Genomic DNA, 14,932 nt, shown 5'->3' with positions numbered 1-14,932 from the left:
GCCAAATAACTCAAAATAGACTGCCTTAGAAGTGAAGGATTGATTGCTACTTCAGCCTTCATTTATTTGGAGATCTTAGATACATATTTCCTGAAAGGAATGGAAAAACTCCCTAGCCGCCAAATGACTTTTATCCTCAGTTTCTCGCAATTAGCTCCAATTTGCAAAACAAGAATGATAAGAGCAAGAGGCTGTGTGTTGGGAATCAGAATAGAAAAACAGAAGAGCCCACCGTGGCAGAGTTTCTGGAAAAGTATTTTGTGTGAAAACCCTTCAAGGTCCTTTGAAGCAAGTGCTGGGAAACGGAGTGACCGGAAAGGTGACTTCCAGGAGAGTGGCTTTATTTCCAGTTGGGAAACCGAAATGACTTCCACATTTAAGGCGATCCAATTGATTTATTTCATGTTATTTACAGAGATAAGGGGGATGTAGGAAGGCACCCCCCCAACAAGTCAATCTACCAGGAGGATGGGCAGGATAGAAAAACCAGTAGTTCTTAAAACCAGAACGGGGTGTGTTCTCAAAGTGACTCCTCAGATAGGGAGAAAGAGAGCTGGAAAGCAGTGGCGAGGAAATAGAAGCCCAGGACCACCCACCCTTCGCTCTCCCTCCCTGGATCAGAAGATGGCCTGCACACTTGCGTCCACCTCGGAAGCCTGGGGTGGGAGTTGGGGGTATCGGACGATGCTGCACTGATGGGGGACACTAGGAGAGGTGGCCAAGTGCCAGTGCGTAGGAAAGGCACTGGGTGTGAGACGTGCAGTTGAGGCCGAGTGCACAGGACTGGTCCCCTCCTCCAGGCCGCTAGGGAGACATCTCCCCATCCCTCTCGCTTCCCCCCACCCCCACGGCGCCAGAGGGGCTGTTGGCACCTCAACAAGGAACTGAGAACATGCTGCCCTTCCTTGGGCGGAGAGGGGGCCATTCCCTGCCCTGAGAGTGGGCAGAGGAGTGGAGATGACAGTTTTAAAGCGGACTGACCAGTAGCCTGGTGGCCTTGAAATCTCTTTCTTGAAGTATGCCATAAATACAGATAAGTGCACAAACCCCAAAGCGGACAGCTGGGTGAGTTCTCACCATGGAGTGCCAGCTCCCAAGAACAAGAAACTGCCCGTTATCAGCATGACCCTCACCCCACCCACCTCCAGTCAGTCCCTGCCCCTTCTCATGGTACTTTTGACTCCGAACGCCCGAAGTGAGTCGGGCCCTTTTGTACTTTATGGAAGTGGAGTCATCTGGCACATCCTCTTCTGTGCAGGGCCGCCTTCATCAGCGTGATGTTTGAGAGATCTGTCCAGGCCGTGTGTACGGATGGCGTGGGTCTTAGGGGGCTGAGGGGTAACAGAAAGTTACTAGAAACAGGATGAAATCGTGGTTAAGGTGCCTGCTTCCCAGCAGGAAAGGGGACACCGCGGCCCGCTTGGAGGCAAGTTTTAGAAATAATAAAGCCATTTCATGTTGCTGTTCTAAGTTAATAATAGCAAGTTGCCATTTAAGTCCTGGTGTGAAGCAAATACTTAAGAGTACCTTCAGGTGACTCAGTTGGCTGGCTATTGTTAGAACAAAAGAATAACAAAGCCACAGCTGTGGGTTTGCTTCTTAGGTTGGTCAGGGCGCTGAGTTGCCATCCATGGGGGAAGACCGTCCTTCCAAACCCGGTGCTTGTCCCTCTCCAAGCCTGATGAGGCGAGAGGGCGACTCATCTGGCGCACACTTCATATTGAATGGGATGGAGATGTGGTCGAAGAAAACCAAGGCTGACTACTGAGGATTCTGTGCGTACGTTATCTCATTATTCCTAACTTATGCAAATGATCAATGTCCAAAGAGGTTGAAAAATCCTCCACTCATCAGCTTTTAACTGACTCAGGAACAAGTGGACATACAAACGCAATATATATTCAGGTTAAAATTGTTGTCCGTTTTTCTTACTAGAAAAAGTATTCTACGTATCAGAAGTATGCAATTCACCAGTGATTAGATAGATTGATTGATAGATTAATAGATGGACAGATATAGTTAGATATAGATAGATACACACTTTTTATTTTGGAACTAAAGTGGTACAAAGAATTCCCACTTCTCTTTGCCCAGACTCCATTCATGTTTATCCAACTGTCCGGTTAACATCCTTGATAGCAAAGGGATCCAATCCGGGCACATGTTGCCTTTAGATGTTGTGTCTCATCAGCCTCCTTCAATCTGGTTACAGACCAATTAGTTTTGAGAACATCCCTCAGTTTGAGTGGGTTTGAGGTGTCCTCACGATTAGATTCAGACTATGCATTTTGAGCAGGAATATTCCCAGCAACGCTGTGTTCTTTTCACTGCGTTCCCTCCAGTAGTATGTGATGTGGCTCATTGTGTTCCAACAGATGGCACACTGTGTCAGTTGGTTCCATCGCTCCTGAGGTTAATTTTGATCCCCGGGGTAAGGTGGTGCCTACCATTTCGTTCCACTGTACAATTACCCCTGTTCGCTTGATAACTATGTAATTATTTTGTGGGGAGATAATTTGAGGCCGATTCTATTATTTCTCCTACGTGTCTGAAGTTGGCGTTCTACTATGAGGAAGAGCTTTCTCTTCTCCCTGTTTATATATTCATTTGTATCAGTGAGGCCTTATAGATTCCTGTTTTATTTGCTAGGGTATAATCATGACTTCTTTTCATGCTCAAATCGTCCCGTATTTGGCCAGTGGAAGCCCCTTCAAGGCAGCTTCTGTACTTTTTGACATTTCCCATCGCTCATTGAGCACTTCCTTAGTTTCTGGCAAGATGTTTGCGGCCCATCTTACGTTTGTCCTGGTTTCTCCGTATACAGTGCTATTCTGTCTATCTAGATATATCTATATATCTGTCTATAGGTAGAGATATATAGATATATCTGTAGAGAGAGAACCAGATGGGTCACCAGATCCCACCTTCAGCCCATAGATATTTCTGTAGGCACCATCTTTCCATATACACACATATATTGAAAATCACATTTTCATACCAGTTGCTCTAATTGTTCCAATTTCAATCCAACCCTGTAGAATTCATTCTAGCTTTCTCCCTTTTCAAAACCCAGAGGGTTAGAGAAGATAAAAAATGAGTTTCAATGTAAGAAGAGCTTTTATGGAAATGTTCAGAGCCCTGGTTCTCATCCACTGGAAAATTTCAGTCTCTCCATGAGGACACACTACTTCAAGTTCACATAATTCCGTATTTGTTGGGATTGTTTTTGTCAAGGTTGTAGGTATGGGAAAACCTGAATTCTTAGCACCATCCAAATCACCTAGAAAAAGGTGATAAGATGGGCCTTTTGTGTTAAACCCAAACCGTATGACGTGCTGGTCAATGTATGAAGAGCACAGTTATACTTTGAAGAACGCCCCAATTTTGCAAACCATTGTAGGTTTTCTTCCAAAACAAATGATTGCCCTTTGGCATGTTTAATAGAAGCTTACTTCTCAAGTGCACACTTAAGCTTGTTAGTCTTGTTTCCTGACAAGCAATTAACAAGAAATATACATTTGTAAGGCAGTTCTAAGGCTGTTCCTTAGAGGGCTACCCTACCACGTGTACTTATTAATCATAACTTTTCTTGAGCACCTAACATCATGGGTATACTTTATTGGCCTACTTAGAGACCGAAGAACCTGCTAAATACTAGATCACTATTCCCCCACTTTACAGATCAAGAAACTGAGGTTCAAATGATTTTAGTAACTTGCCCATTTTGGCAGAGATAGTGGTTGAGGCAGGACTGGCCCAGTGCTTAGCCATCACATTCTGACTGCCCGCCAAAAACTCTTGGAGGATTACGTCATCTGAAAAACAACATTCTGCATTATGATAACAGACCGGCTTCATTACCAAAATCAAAGAATTATCTAGGGAATTTCGAACAAAACCATTTTCCCTGACCCCTTAGGGTCTCCTTCCTGGCATACAGGATGTCTTAGGGTAGGGGTGAAGGGGGAGAGGCAGGGGAAAGAAGAAAGTGGGGAAGTTCATGGACCAGCTTTGCCCTTCATTTTGCCTATTCAGAGTTATCGGATTCAATCACTGGGCAGTATTTATTTGCTTATTTTTTAATTTTTTGAGGTACGCGGGCCTCTTACTGCCGTGGCCTCTCCGCTGCGGAGCACAGGCTCCGGACGCGCAGGCTCAGCGGCCACGGCTCACGGGCCCAGCCGCTCCGCGGCATGTGGGATCTTCCCGGACCGGGGCACGAACCCGTGTCCCCTGCATCGGCAGTCAGACTCTCAACCACTGTGCCACCGGGGAAGCCCCGGCAGTATTTATTTGAATGAAGTGTATTCCTTATGAAAACTGCCCCCTAAAGCCAGAGAGATGGTCTGTGCTCCCTCTCCACGCCCATGGACTGTATCCTCAGTGGCTGGTCACCCTGCGAGTGGCAGACCGGAGAACCTGATGCGTGGTGCCAGCTCCCCTCCCCTTCCGCCAGACCTCCTCTCACAGTGGGTGGGCACATGAACAAGCTGGAGGAAGAAGACTCCTGACCTTGACTCTGAGCTTGATGTGTGTTTCAGATTGCTGGGCCGATCGGTCTCCACTTCATGAAGCGGCAGCTCAGGGGCGCCTACTGGCCCTGAAAACGTTAATTGCACAGGTGAGTAAACGAAAGACTCGATCCTTGGTGCCTGTGCTATAATCAAGCAGCATTCTCGATCAGCTTTGACGGCAGCAGGGGTCTTGCTGGCCCCATCTGGTTCCCAGCACAGCCATTCTACATGGATGCATCCTCTCCCAGGTATTTGTTCCTCCTGCCTCTCCCTCCTTGGGGAGCTGGCTGGTTTTCTGCCCAATTCCAACCTCCCCCTTCTAGGTTTCCCTTTGCTTCATAAAAAGTTTCCCTGTGAGGCCGATGGGGGATGCCCTCAAACCTGTGTTGCACTAACTCACCTTGCTCTCTCCCAGTGTGCCTTAGTAACAGCAGCCCTGAAGTTGCATAAGTCAGCTATTGCTCTGTAACAAATTACCTTGAAACACAGTGGCTGAAGACAACAAACACTTAGAGTCTCATGGTTTCTGTAGGCCAAGGAGCAGCTTAGCTGGGTGGTTCTCGCTCCGAGTCTCTTGCAGGCTTCAAAGTACCAGCCAGGGCTGCAGTCATCTTACAGCTTGAGCAGGGGAAGGATCTGCTTCTAATCTCACTCATGAGGTTGTTGGCCATTTTCAATGCCTTGATGCCTGGGCCTCTCCATAGGGCTGTGTCACAAGATGGTAGCTGGCTTCCTCCACAGACAGCATGAGGAAGGGTCTAAGAAGGAAGTCTCAGTACATAACCTGTCTCCAAAGTGACATCTGATTGCTTCTGCCGTATTTTATTAATTAGATGGGAGTCAGTAAATCCCGCCCATGCCCAAGGGGAGGGGATTACACCAGTGAGCCAATACCAGGAGTCAGGATCCATCTTGATCCCTGGGAACCATCTTAGAGGCTGCCTACCCTGATGATCCACTGTTTCAAAAGCAAACATTGAAATAGGTTGACAAATGGGTAAATCTTACTCCTTTGGGAAGATTTCTTCAAGTCTTAGTTATTAAAGCTAATTTATTTTTACTTATGACTGTATCCCTAGCACCATGAATAATGACTAGAGGCCTAGTAAATATTTGTGAGATGAATGAAAGTGTACACGGTGCATTTACTTTGTTTTAGAGTCTGTGTGTGTGTACAGAGGAGGTAAGTCATTAGATCTTTTTTCCACAGCCTAGCTACTACCAAACCTGGCTTCCTTATTTTAAATTTAAACAGCTGGACACACTGCTCTTTTTCTCTCTCTGTGTGTATGTGTGTGCCTTTTCTTGCTTTCTCCTTTATGAGTTGTGTTACTTCTTAAAAAAGTGGAGGCAAAAGGAAAACAGTACTGCCAGTAATAATCAAATGGACTTTGCACTTGATTTTATCACTTGCTTATTTATTTGTAAGCACTTAAAATTTTACTTGGTTTGACTTTTGTCCTTCCAGTTTTATTGAGATATAATTGGCCTACGGCACTGTATAAGTTTAAGGTGTACAGCATAATGATTTGACTTACATACATCATGGAAGGATTATCACAATATAGTGGCCATCCATTGTCTCGTATAGATTTAACAGTAAAGAAATAGAAAAAAGGTTTTTCCTTGTGATTAGAACTTTCAGGATTTACTCTCTTAACTTTCATAATATAACATACAGCCGTGTTAATTGTATCTATCATGCTGTATCATGCTGTGTTACATCCCTAGTATCTTCTACTGGAATTTTTTACCTTTTGACTCCCTCCATCCAATTCCTTCTCCCCACTGCGCCCCCCACCCCCGACCTCTGGTAACCACAAATCTGATCTCTTTTTCTATGAGTTTGCTTTTCAAGTATAATTGACCTACAACACTATGTTAGTTCCTGTTATACAACATAGTGATTCGGTATTTCTATACATTTCCAAATAATCACCATGATAGGTCTAGTTACTGTCACTAAAGAGATTACATAGTTATTGACTATATTCCCCACACTGTATATTTCATGCCCGTTACTCATTTGTTTTGCAACGGAAAGTTTGTACCTCTTAATCTCCCTCATCTATTTCCCTCCTCCTCCGACCTCCTCCTCCTCTGTCTTGAAGCACTTAAACTGTTATTTGATTTGATTATTTTTAATATGTGACATATTCACATAGTTTCCAAATTAAAATGATAGAAAAAGGTACACAGTGAAAAGTCTTGCTTTCAGCTCCTTCTTCTTGGCCCCCAACCTCAATACTTTTATTAGTATTTAAAATTTTTAATTTTAGAATACTTTTAAAGGAGAGTTGCAAAGATAATACACAGAGTTCCAGCATACCCTTCACCCAACCTCCCCTTGTGTTAATATCATACATAACCATGGTACTTTAGTCAAAAATAAGAAATTAACATTGGTACAACACCGTTAACTAAACTACAGACTACTGAGACGACACCAATCTTCCCACTAGGGTCCTTTTTCTCTTCCAGGATCCAGTCCAGGATATCACATTGCTCTTAGCACTTCTTTATTTTTAACTGTATTTTGTAAGCATGTTGGTTTCTATAGTGTCTTTCAACGTGTAAAGAGCATTCTTCATGGAGAATTCTTCAGCCTTTTCTTAGTACCTCCCCACTTTTTTACCCTTACACACTGGTAAAAAATGGATTATTCTCCTTTATTTTCTACTCTATTTTACGTGTAGACAGTGTGGTGTGCTGTGAGCAAAACATTAAACCAAGGGTCAGGAGCTTCTGCCGATCACACTGGCTGTCACCGACAGCAGGGGAACCTCAAATCTTAGTAATTTGAACTCTCTGCTCCCCCATGTTCTCACCCGCAATGGCAGTGAGTCACTCTAGCTGATCTTTCAGGCCTGTCCCGCATTACATTTGTACAGTTCCAGGGATTCTTGAGAGTTTGCATCGGATCAATGTTTTTCTTTAGCACACTGCTGCCACCTTGTGGACTTTTTTCTTTTTGGCCACGCCGCGGGGCTTGCAGGATCTTAGTTCCCGGACCAGGGATTGAACCCCGGGCCCTCGGCAGTGAGAGCGCCAAGTCCGAACCACTGGACCGCCAGGGAGTTCCTTGTGGACTATTTTTTAAAATGCTCTTATTTTTTCTTTATTTTCTTAAAATGAAATTATAAATGGGAAGAGGAAAAGAAACCTCCTTGTATTAGATATCCAATTGTAAATATACAGCACGGCTCTGGAGTAATGACGTCATATTCAGGACATAAACATGGACAGGACCAAGGAGGCACAAACAGGCCCTAAGATGACGATGGGACTGGCAATAGTGGGCAGTCCCAGCTGCCGGCCACAGGAGGGATGCAGCCAGCACCATGGAGGTCTGGTGGGAGGGGTTGGGAACTTAGGTTGGGGTTTGGGGTCCAGGGTCTTGCACTAGGTTTTGGAGCGTTTCAGCAGGTAGTTACGAGGCAGAGAATCAAAAGCAGAACTCGGCTGGGTCCTGGCAGAACCTAAATCCTTTCACAGATAGAAAGTGGTGATCATGGGGGCAAGCGGTAAGGGCAAAGTAGAGTCAGGGCATGAAGTTGGCCGGCAGCTAGGCTGAGCCTGGCGTCTGTCAAATGGACTCCAAGGCGAGGAAGGTGGAGCACGGCACGATGGGGAGGGCAAGTGTGCTAGGACTGGGCGGAGACGCTCGGATCTGGGGAAGGAGAGGAGCGATAGGGGAAGCCCCCGGCTCCAGCCTCTGCTCCTGCGGAGAGCTCGGCAGGCAGTGGAGGTCTGGCAGTCAGCATCACGGCTACTCAGGCACAGGAACCCCAGAGGCATCATCTATTTTACTTTCTACTCTTTGTTTTTTTTTTTGTTTGTTTTTTTTTCCCGGTACGCGGGCCTCTCACTGTTGTGGCCTCTCCCGCCGCGGAGCACAGGCTCCGGACGCGCAGGCTCAGCGGCCAGGGCTCACGGGCCCAGCCGCTCCGCGGCACGTGGGATCTTCCCGCACTGGGGCACGAACCCGCGTCCCCTGCGTCGACAGGCGGACTCTCAGGTTACTGCGCCACCAGGGAAGCCCTTTACTTTCTACTCTTGAGCCTGGGCGTCATCCTTCTGTGCCACATCCACTTCTAACACCCCCAACCCTGGACTCTGTCACCCGCTCCCCGTACCCACTGCTGTTCACACCTACATCAGCCAGTGCCTGACTCATCGCCATGTCTTCATGACGCTCCTTTCTCCAGGGTCACATCCCTACCTCTCCGAGCGCCCCTCCTTGGTGCTACCAGTGTGCTTTTCCGAAAACGTCCTATGTATTAGCTCCAGACCTTCTACGGACTAACAGACTTGAAAGGCGCCTCATTCCCTATAACACATGCACCCCACCTCCACCCCCGTTCGGAAACCAAGGCCTTTCACGATCTGTCTCTAGCCTACCGTCCCCTTTCATCTTCCCCCTCCCCCCACTTCCCCTTTTTTCTTCCTCCTCTGTCACGTGTGGGCTCTTTCTGATCCAGAGATTTGGCAACTAGGCACCTCGTGCCCTGACTCGCCCTCCTCTGCGTCCCACATTTGCATATCCTGTTCCCTCCTAAGGGAATGCCTTTTTTTTTTTTTTGCCTTCCTAGTTTTTTTTTAACATCTGTATTGGAGTATAATTGCTTTACAATGGTGTGTTAGTTTCTGCTTTATAACAAAGTGAATCAGCTATACATATACATATATCCCTATATCTCCTCCCTCTTGCGTCTCCCTCCCACCCTCCCTATCCCACCCCTCTAGGTGGTCACAAAGCACCGAGCTGATCTCCCTGTGCTCTGCGGCCTAGTTTGAAATTTTTTATGCTTCAAGCCGTAGCTAAATACTAGCTCATTTGCAAAGTTTTCTCTTACTCCCCAAGGCAGATTCAAGGATACCCTATGTCCCCAATTAAAATGTGAACATGCTTCCAGTATGGCAGTATTCTGGCTGGGTTCCTCCCCACCGTACCCCACCCCACTTCCCGCCACCATTTCTGTCTCCCCACTAAGCTCTTAGAGGAGAGAGACCCATGTCATAAGCTTTGAAGCTCCAGGTGCTGGCACATGGCCTGGCCCAGGATACTGAATGAGCTTTTGCTGAATCAGTGAAGCCGAGGCTCCCAGCTGTGTTTGGATTCCCCTAGTCATGGCCTCTACTCCTCTCTAGGTGGTGCCCGCAGGCTACGAACACTTCACAAACACGTCCGACAACCTTGCCGTTTATTCTTATTGCTGATGTAGCCTTTAATCTACTTCTCTCCAAATTGTAGGGCGTCAACGTGAACCTGGTAACAATTAACCGGGTCTCTTCTCTCCATGAGGCGTGCCTGGGAGGCCACGTGGCCTGCGCTAAGGCCCTATTGGAGAACGGCGCCCACGTGAGTACCATCCCCGCCCGCGGGTCTGGCTGCCCAGGTGCAACCGCTAACATGTAAAGACCCATCACCTTCCAGAACCCTTACCCGCGGTGGGGTGCGCAGGCCTGGCCCCATCGGCGCCCATATTCTTGGATGGTCGGGAAGACACTGCTGGTTACCCCTCTCTTCAGCCTCTATGTCTCTGTGCCAACGTTCAGATAAGGTAATTTACGGAATTCGTTCAGAACTGTGATACTAACTTGAAAAAAAACAGCTTGAGCTAAAGTAATTTGAACACTGACTTTGGAAATTTTATTTTAAAACATTTAGAAGAACACATTTAAAAAGAACAACAGGGCGGGCTTCCCTGGTGGCGCAGTGGTTGAGAGTCCGCCTGCCGATGCAGGGGACGCGGGTTCGTGCCCCGGTCTGGGAGGATCCCGCATGCCGCGGAGCGGCTGGGCCCGTGGGCCATGGCCGCTGGGCCTGCGCGTCCGGAGCCTGTGCTCTGCAGCGGGAGAGGCCACAGCAGTGAGAGGCCCACGTACCGCAAAAAAAAAAAAAAAAAGAAAAGAACAACAGGGGACTTCCCTGGTGGACTAGTGGTTAAGACTCGGCGCATCCACTGAAGGGGACATGGGTTCCATCCCTGGGCGGGGAAGATCCTGCGTGCCGTGCAACGCGGCCAAAAAAATTTAATTAAATTTTAAAAACTATGAAAAAAAAATAAAAAGAATAGCAATCAAAAAACCACTCTTAATTCAACACGCTACGCCCACAACGATTTTTGTTGAGCAAAATTATCAAGCTAAATGAGCTTGTAATAAATAATACATTGGAAAAACACTACGCAATGAACTTTATCTTATTTTTAAATTCTCTCCTTTTCAAGGAGTGACTGAGCTGCTGTATGTCGTACAGATATCAGCATAGAATTCTGAAATTAATACTTTTGAAAATCTCAAGGACTTTTATTTAGTCACCAGATATTGTTGTGATGTTACTTTCGTTTTTTAAAAATTTTTTTAAGGGAAGTCCTTTATTTTTATTATTTATTTTTGGCTGTGTCGGGTCTTCGTTTCTGTGCAAGGGCTTTCTCTAGTTGCGGCCAGCGGGGGCCACTTTTCATCGCGGTGCGCGGGCCTCTCACTATCGCGGCCTCTCCCGTTGCGGAGCAACAGGCTCCGGACGCGCAGGCTCAGCGGCCATGGCTCACGGGCCCAGCCGCTCCGCGGCATGTGAGATCTTCCCGGACCAGGGCTACGAACTCGTGTCCCACGGCATCGGCAGGCGGACTCCCAACCACTGCGCCACCAGGGAAGCCCATTACTTTCGTTTTTGAACTCAGTCCTTGTATTCTTTGTTTCACGAGCTATAATGTTTTTAAGTGCCTAACGAAGATTTTTCTTTGCATTTTATATGGAAGTTGGGTTTCTATGTGTAGCACAGGTGGGAGATAGAGGAGCCTCTGGGAGGTTCTGTGGGGGACAGAGAGTACGACGTGGTCCCTTGTCTTTGGTAATCTTATGAGGGAACAGTCACTAAATATTGTACTATTTAACATTCAAATCAGAGGGAGAGAAGGAATAAGAGAAAGTTGATCAATCAGTAGAAAATTCCTCAAGATTGGCAGTCCCGTGGGTGCTTCGAACTCAGTGCATCTGAAACTGCTTATCGTGTTCTTTCCCCTGGGAGCGGCTCCTCTCTTGGATTCCCAGCCTCAGAGACCAGGTGAAACATTCCTGGTTTCTCCAGCCCCAAGCCTGGAATCATCCTGTCTCTTCCATCTCCCCATCTAATTAATCACAACCTCCTAGAAATCCTTAGAGTTTATGAATTTACACATATTTGTCCCTGTCCGTCTCTGCCATCTTAGCATCTCATCTTTAACTTTCCAGTTGAATGGGGGCTATCCTGGCATTGTGGAGAAAGATCTTGTTTCTGAAACAAGAAAATTTAGTATCCTGGTGGTCACAAGCGTATGTCCTTAGTTGTTGAGGCAGAATGGCTTGACATCAAACCTTCGTTGTCCTACATGTCCTGCCAGAGCCTCCCCACCAGAATGCCTTGGTTCCAGGATGTTCTTTTCAATCTGGTGCTAATACTCAAAGATGCCTCCCAGCTGTGCTGGTTCTCCCCTGCCCCTCAGATCCCTAGAAGGCACTGAGGGTGGTTAGAGACACCATGTTGATGACTATTTTCTTTGTGTATTTCACCTGGTCATGATCTCTTTGGGATTCCCTTTTGGCATATGCAGTTTCTGTGGATGGTACTGGACCAGAAAGGAAATCTGTGGCTAGATGGTTTCTCCAATACTTTTTGCTCCTGACATGTTTGTTCATGATTGGCACGGGGGGTCGGCTCCATATGAATGGAAAATGGAGATCATGGAGATAATTGTTGCAAATGTCTTTTTTTTTTTTTTTTTTTTTTGCGGTACGCGGGCCTCTCACTGTGGCCTCTACTGTTGCGGAGCACAGGCTCCGGACGCGCAGGCTCAGCGGCCACGGCTCACGGGCCCAGCAGCTCCGCGGCATGTGGGATCTTCCGGACCGGGTCACGAACCCGTGTCCCCTGCATCGGCAGGCGGACTCTCAACCACTGCGCCACCAGGGAAGCCCCTGCAAATGTCTCTTGAATGCTTACTGGGCACCAGGCAACGTTCTAGGTGTTTACCATATAGTAACTCACCTCATCCGCCCAATAACCTCCTGAGGGCGATTCTTTTATGATCCTCATTTTACAGATAAGGAAACCCAGGCACAGAAAGTTAGTATCCCATCCAGATCTCTGAGCACATAAAGGAGAGAGAGCTGGGATTTGAACGCAAGCTAATTGTTCCAGAGACCGTGTTCTGATCCACCATACAGGACCACTCCTCACAACTAGGGGGCTCCTAGGAAGCTCTAGAATACCCCTGAGTACATCTTAAAAACTGTCCCATTTGGCCTCATTTCTGCTACTATTGATATTTATAGGTGAGAGTTGATAGGCTACTGGTACCTAAAAGAACCCCACAATACTGTAAGGATGCGGGGTTCCCTCGTTCATTCACGGGCGTGGGAAGTTTCTCCAGGCAGGTACATAGGAATGCACACTTGGAGATGGTGAGAAAGAGATAGCAAACCCTTTGGTTCTCTCTTTGCCCATCGTTAGGTCAACGGGGTGACAGTTCACGGAGCCACGCCCCTCTTCAATGCTTGCTGCAGTGGCAGCGCTGCGTGTGTCAACGTGCTGCTGGAGTTTGGAGCCAAGGCCCAGCTTGAGGTGCACCTGGCTTCACCCATCCACGAGGCAGTGAAGAGAGGTAAACGAGGCATCGCGTCGCACACAGAACATTGGTGCGCTCCCTCCTATCTGCGTGAATCAGTCATAGAAGGTTTTCTTTGCAAGGATCGCCCAAATCTTTTTCACCAGTAGACTAGCTGTGGCTTAGAAATCCCACGGCAGTAACTTGAATATACCTAAATCTTTAGGAAATACCACTGGGGCATGAGACAGCTCTTCTTAGAACCAGGGAATGGCTGTCTGCCTCAGATGTCCTCTTTCCTGGGCTCAGTCTCCCAACAGGCCTTGCTTGAGGCTCCTTGCTGGTGTTTGGGCAGCAGCTGGTGGAGTCAGGAGTGCAAGGGTAACTTCCATGAGCTGTACTGTGTTTATGTCTCTGTTCTTACTAGAAAAGCACAGTTCATGCCCCAAAGCCCATAAAACATCAACCACCGCCATAAAGTAAGTGGTGAAAGTGTTTGAAAGCCCAGACCGTAGTGTCTCTAATGGAGGATTAAAGGTAACTGCGCAACGAGCAATATACTCTAGATGAGCTGATAGCTCTCAAGGTCATTAGTTATTGAAAAGAAGTTGCAACTGTAAAAACCGTGGCATTGGAAACCTTGAGGTGAATTCTAGATTTCTGTGTTCTCAGTTGCTTTTGAAATGATGGAAAAGAGTAAAATTAAGGAATTTTAAAACTGTATGCCTAGACTAGACATGAACAAGAAGAGCCATTGAAAGGCCAACGCCGTTTGTCAAAGGTCACACCCAAAGAGCAACATTTTCTGTGTTACCCAGCGGTGGAGTTATTCTCTTATATTGAGATCAGAAATACAGTGGAGAGAGTTCCCTGGTGGTCTGGTGGTTAGGATTCAGTGCTTTCACTGCTGTGGCCCGGGTTCAATCCCTGGTCGGGGAACTGAGATCCTGCAAGCTGCATAGCACGGCCAAAACAGAAAAAAAAATTTTTTTAATTAAAAAAATAGAAATACCGTGGAGAAGTTAGAACACTGTAGAACAGTGATCTTCGCTGGTATAATGAGAATTAAAGTCTTTATTTCAAAAGGCAATGGTGAAAGTTTTGTCCCAGGTTGTTAAACATGTCACTTGGTAATTTTTTTTTTTTTTGCAGTGGATTACTATAAATGATACAAAACCCCCAAATCTCTGTGTATCTATGGTTTTGATGTCCTGTACATATTTAACAAACATTTATTAATTAATAATTGATGCTGATTATTTCCCAAACTTCAAGTAAGTCCTTTAAGTTGTAGGGAAATAGTCTACTTTGGAAATGGTATAAAAGTGTTTAAAATTTTTAAAATATTGATTTGAAGTAAAAATCTATTATCTGTATTTCCATCCAAATGCTTAAAAGTGGATGAACGTTGGTAATGATTTGAATTAAGTAATTCTGCAGTGCTTGGATGGTTATATATGGAGTGTTTGGTATCTATGTACCTCTGGTATATACATGCTTATCATAAACAGATGAATTCATGTGTCTCTACATATTTTTTTCTGTATCATAAAAACATGTGAGGGACCAGTGTCCACAGAGTGGAAGGATGAATAGCAAATTCATTATTTTAGATACTATTAGTGCCAATCATTTGACTTTTATATATTCATTTTTTTAAAACTTCCTGAGAACACTTAAATTTAACTCAAGCTAGGCTCAGTTTCTTTTGGAAAAAAAAAAAAGACAGGAATTATGCTTTTTTTTTTTTTTTTTTATGGTGCTCGGGCCTCTCACTGTTGTGGCCTCTCCCGTTGCAGAGCACAGGTTCCGGACACGCAGGCTCAG

At 46.2% G+C, this 14,932-nt stretch overlaps 1 protein-coding gene across 1 annotated transcript in view; it reads left to right on the top strand.

Moving 5' to 3' along the window:
- Positions 1-14,932, top strand: part of PIGA (phosphatidylinositol glycan anchor biosynthesis class A) — a 42,472-nt gene that overhangs the window by 21,558 nt on the left and 5,982 nt on the right. Inside the window, exons 2-4 of the mRNA XM_032620270.1 lie at positions 4,542-4,621; positions 9,769-9,876; positions 13,012-13,162. Coding sequence (XP_032476161.1) covers positions 4,542-4,621; positions 9,769-9,876; positions 13,012-13,162 — 339 coding nt within the window. The remainder of the gene's footprint in view (positions 1-4,541; positions 4,622-9,768; positions 9,877-13,011; positions 13,163-14,932) is intronic.

The sequence above is a fragment of the Phocoena sinus genome, chromosome X (genome assembly GCF_008692025.1).
Source record: "Phocoena sinus isolate mPhoSin1 chromosome X, mPhoSin1.pri, whole genome shotgun sequence".
Lineage (NCBI taxonomy): Eukaryota > Metazoa > Chordata > Mammalia > Artiodactyla > Phocoenidae > Phocoena > Phocoena sinus.
The sequence above is the reverse complement of the archived record's forward strand: the minus strand, read 5'-3'. Positions and strand labels throughout refer to the sequence as shown.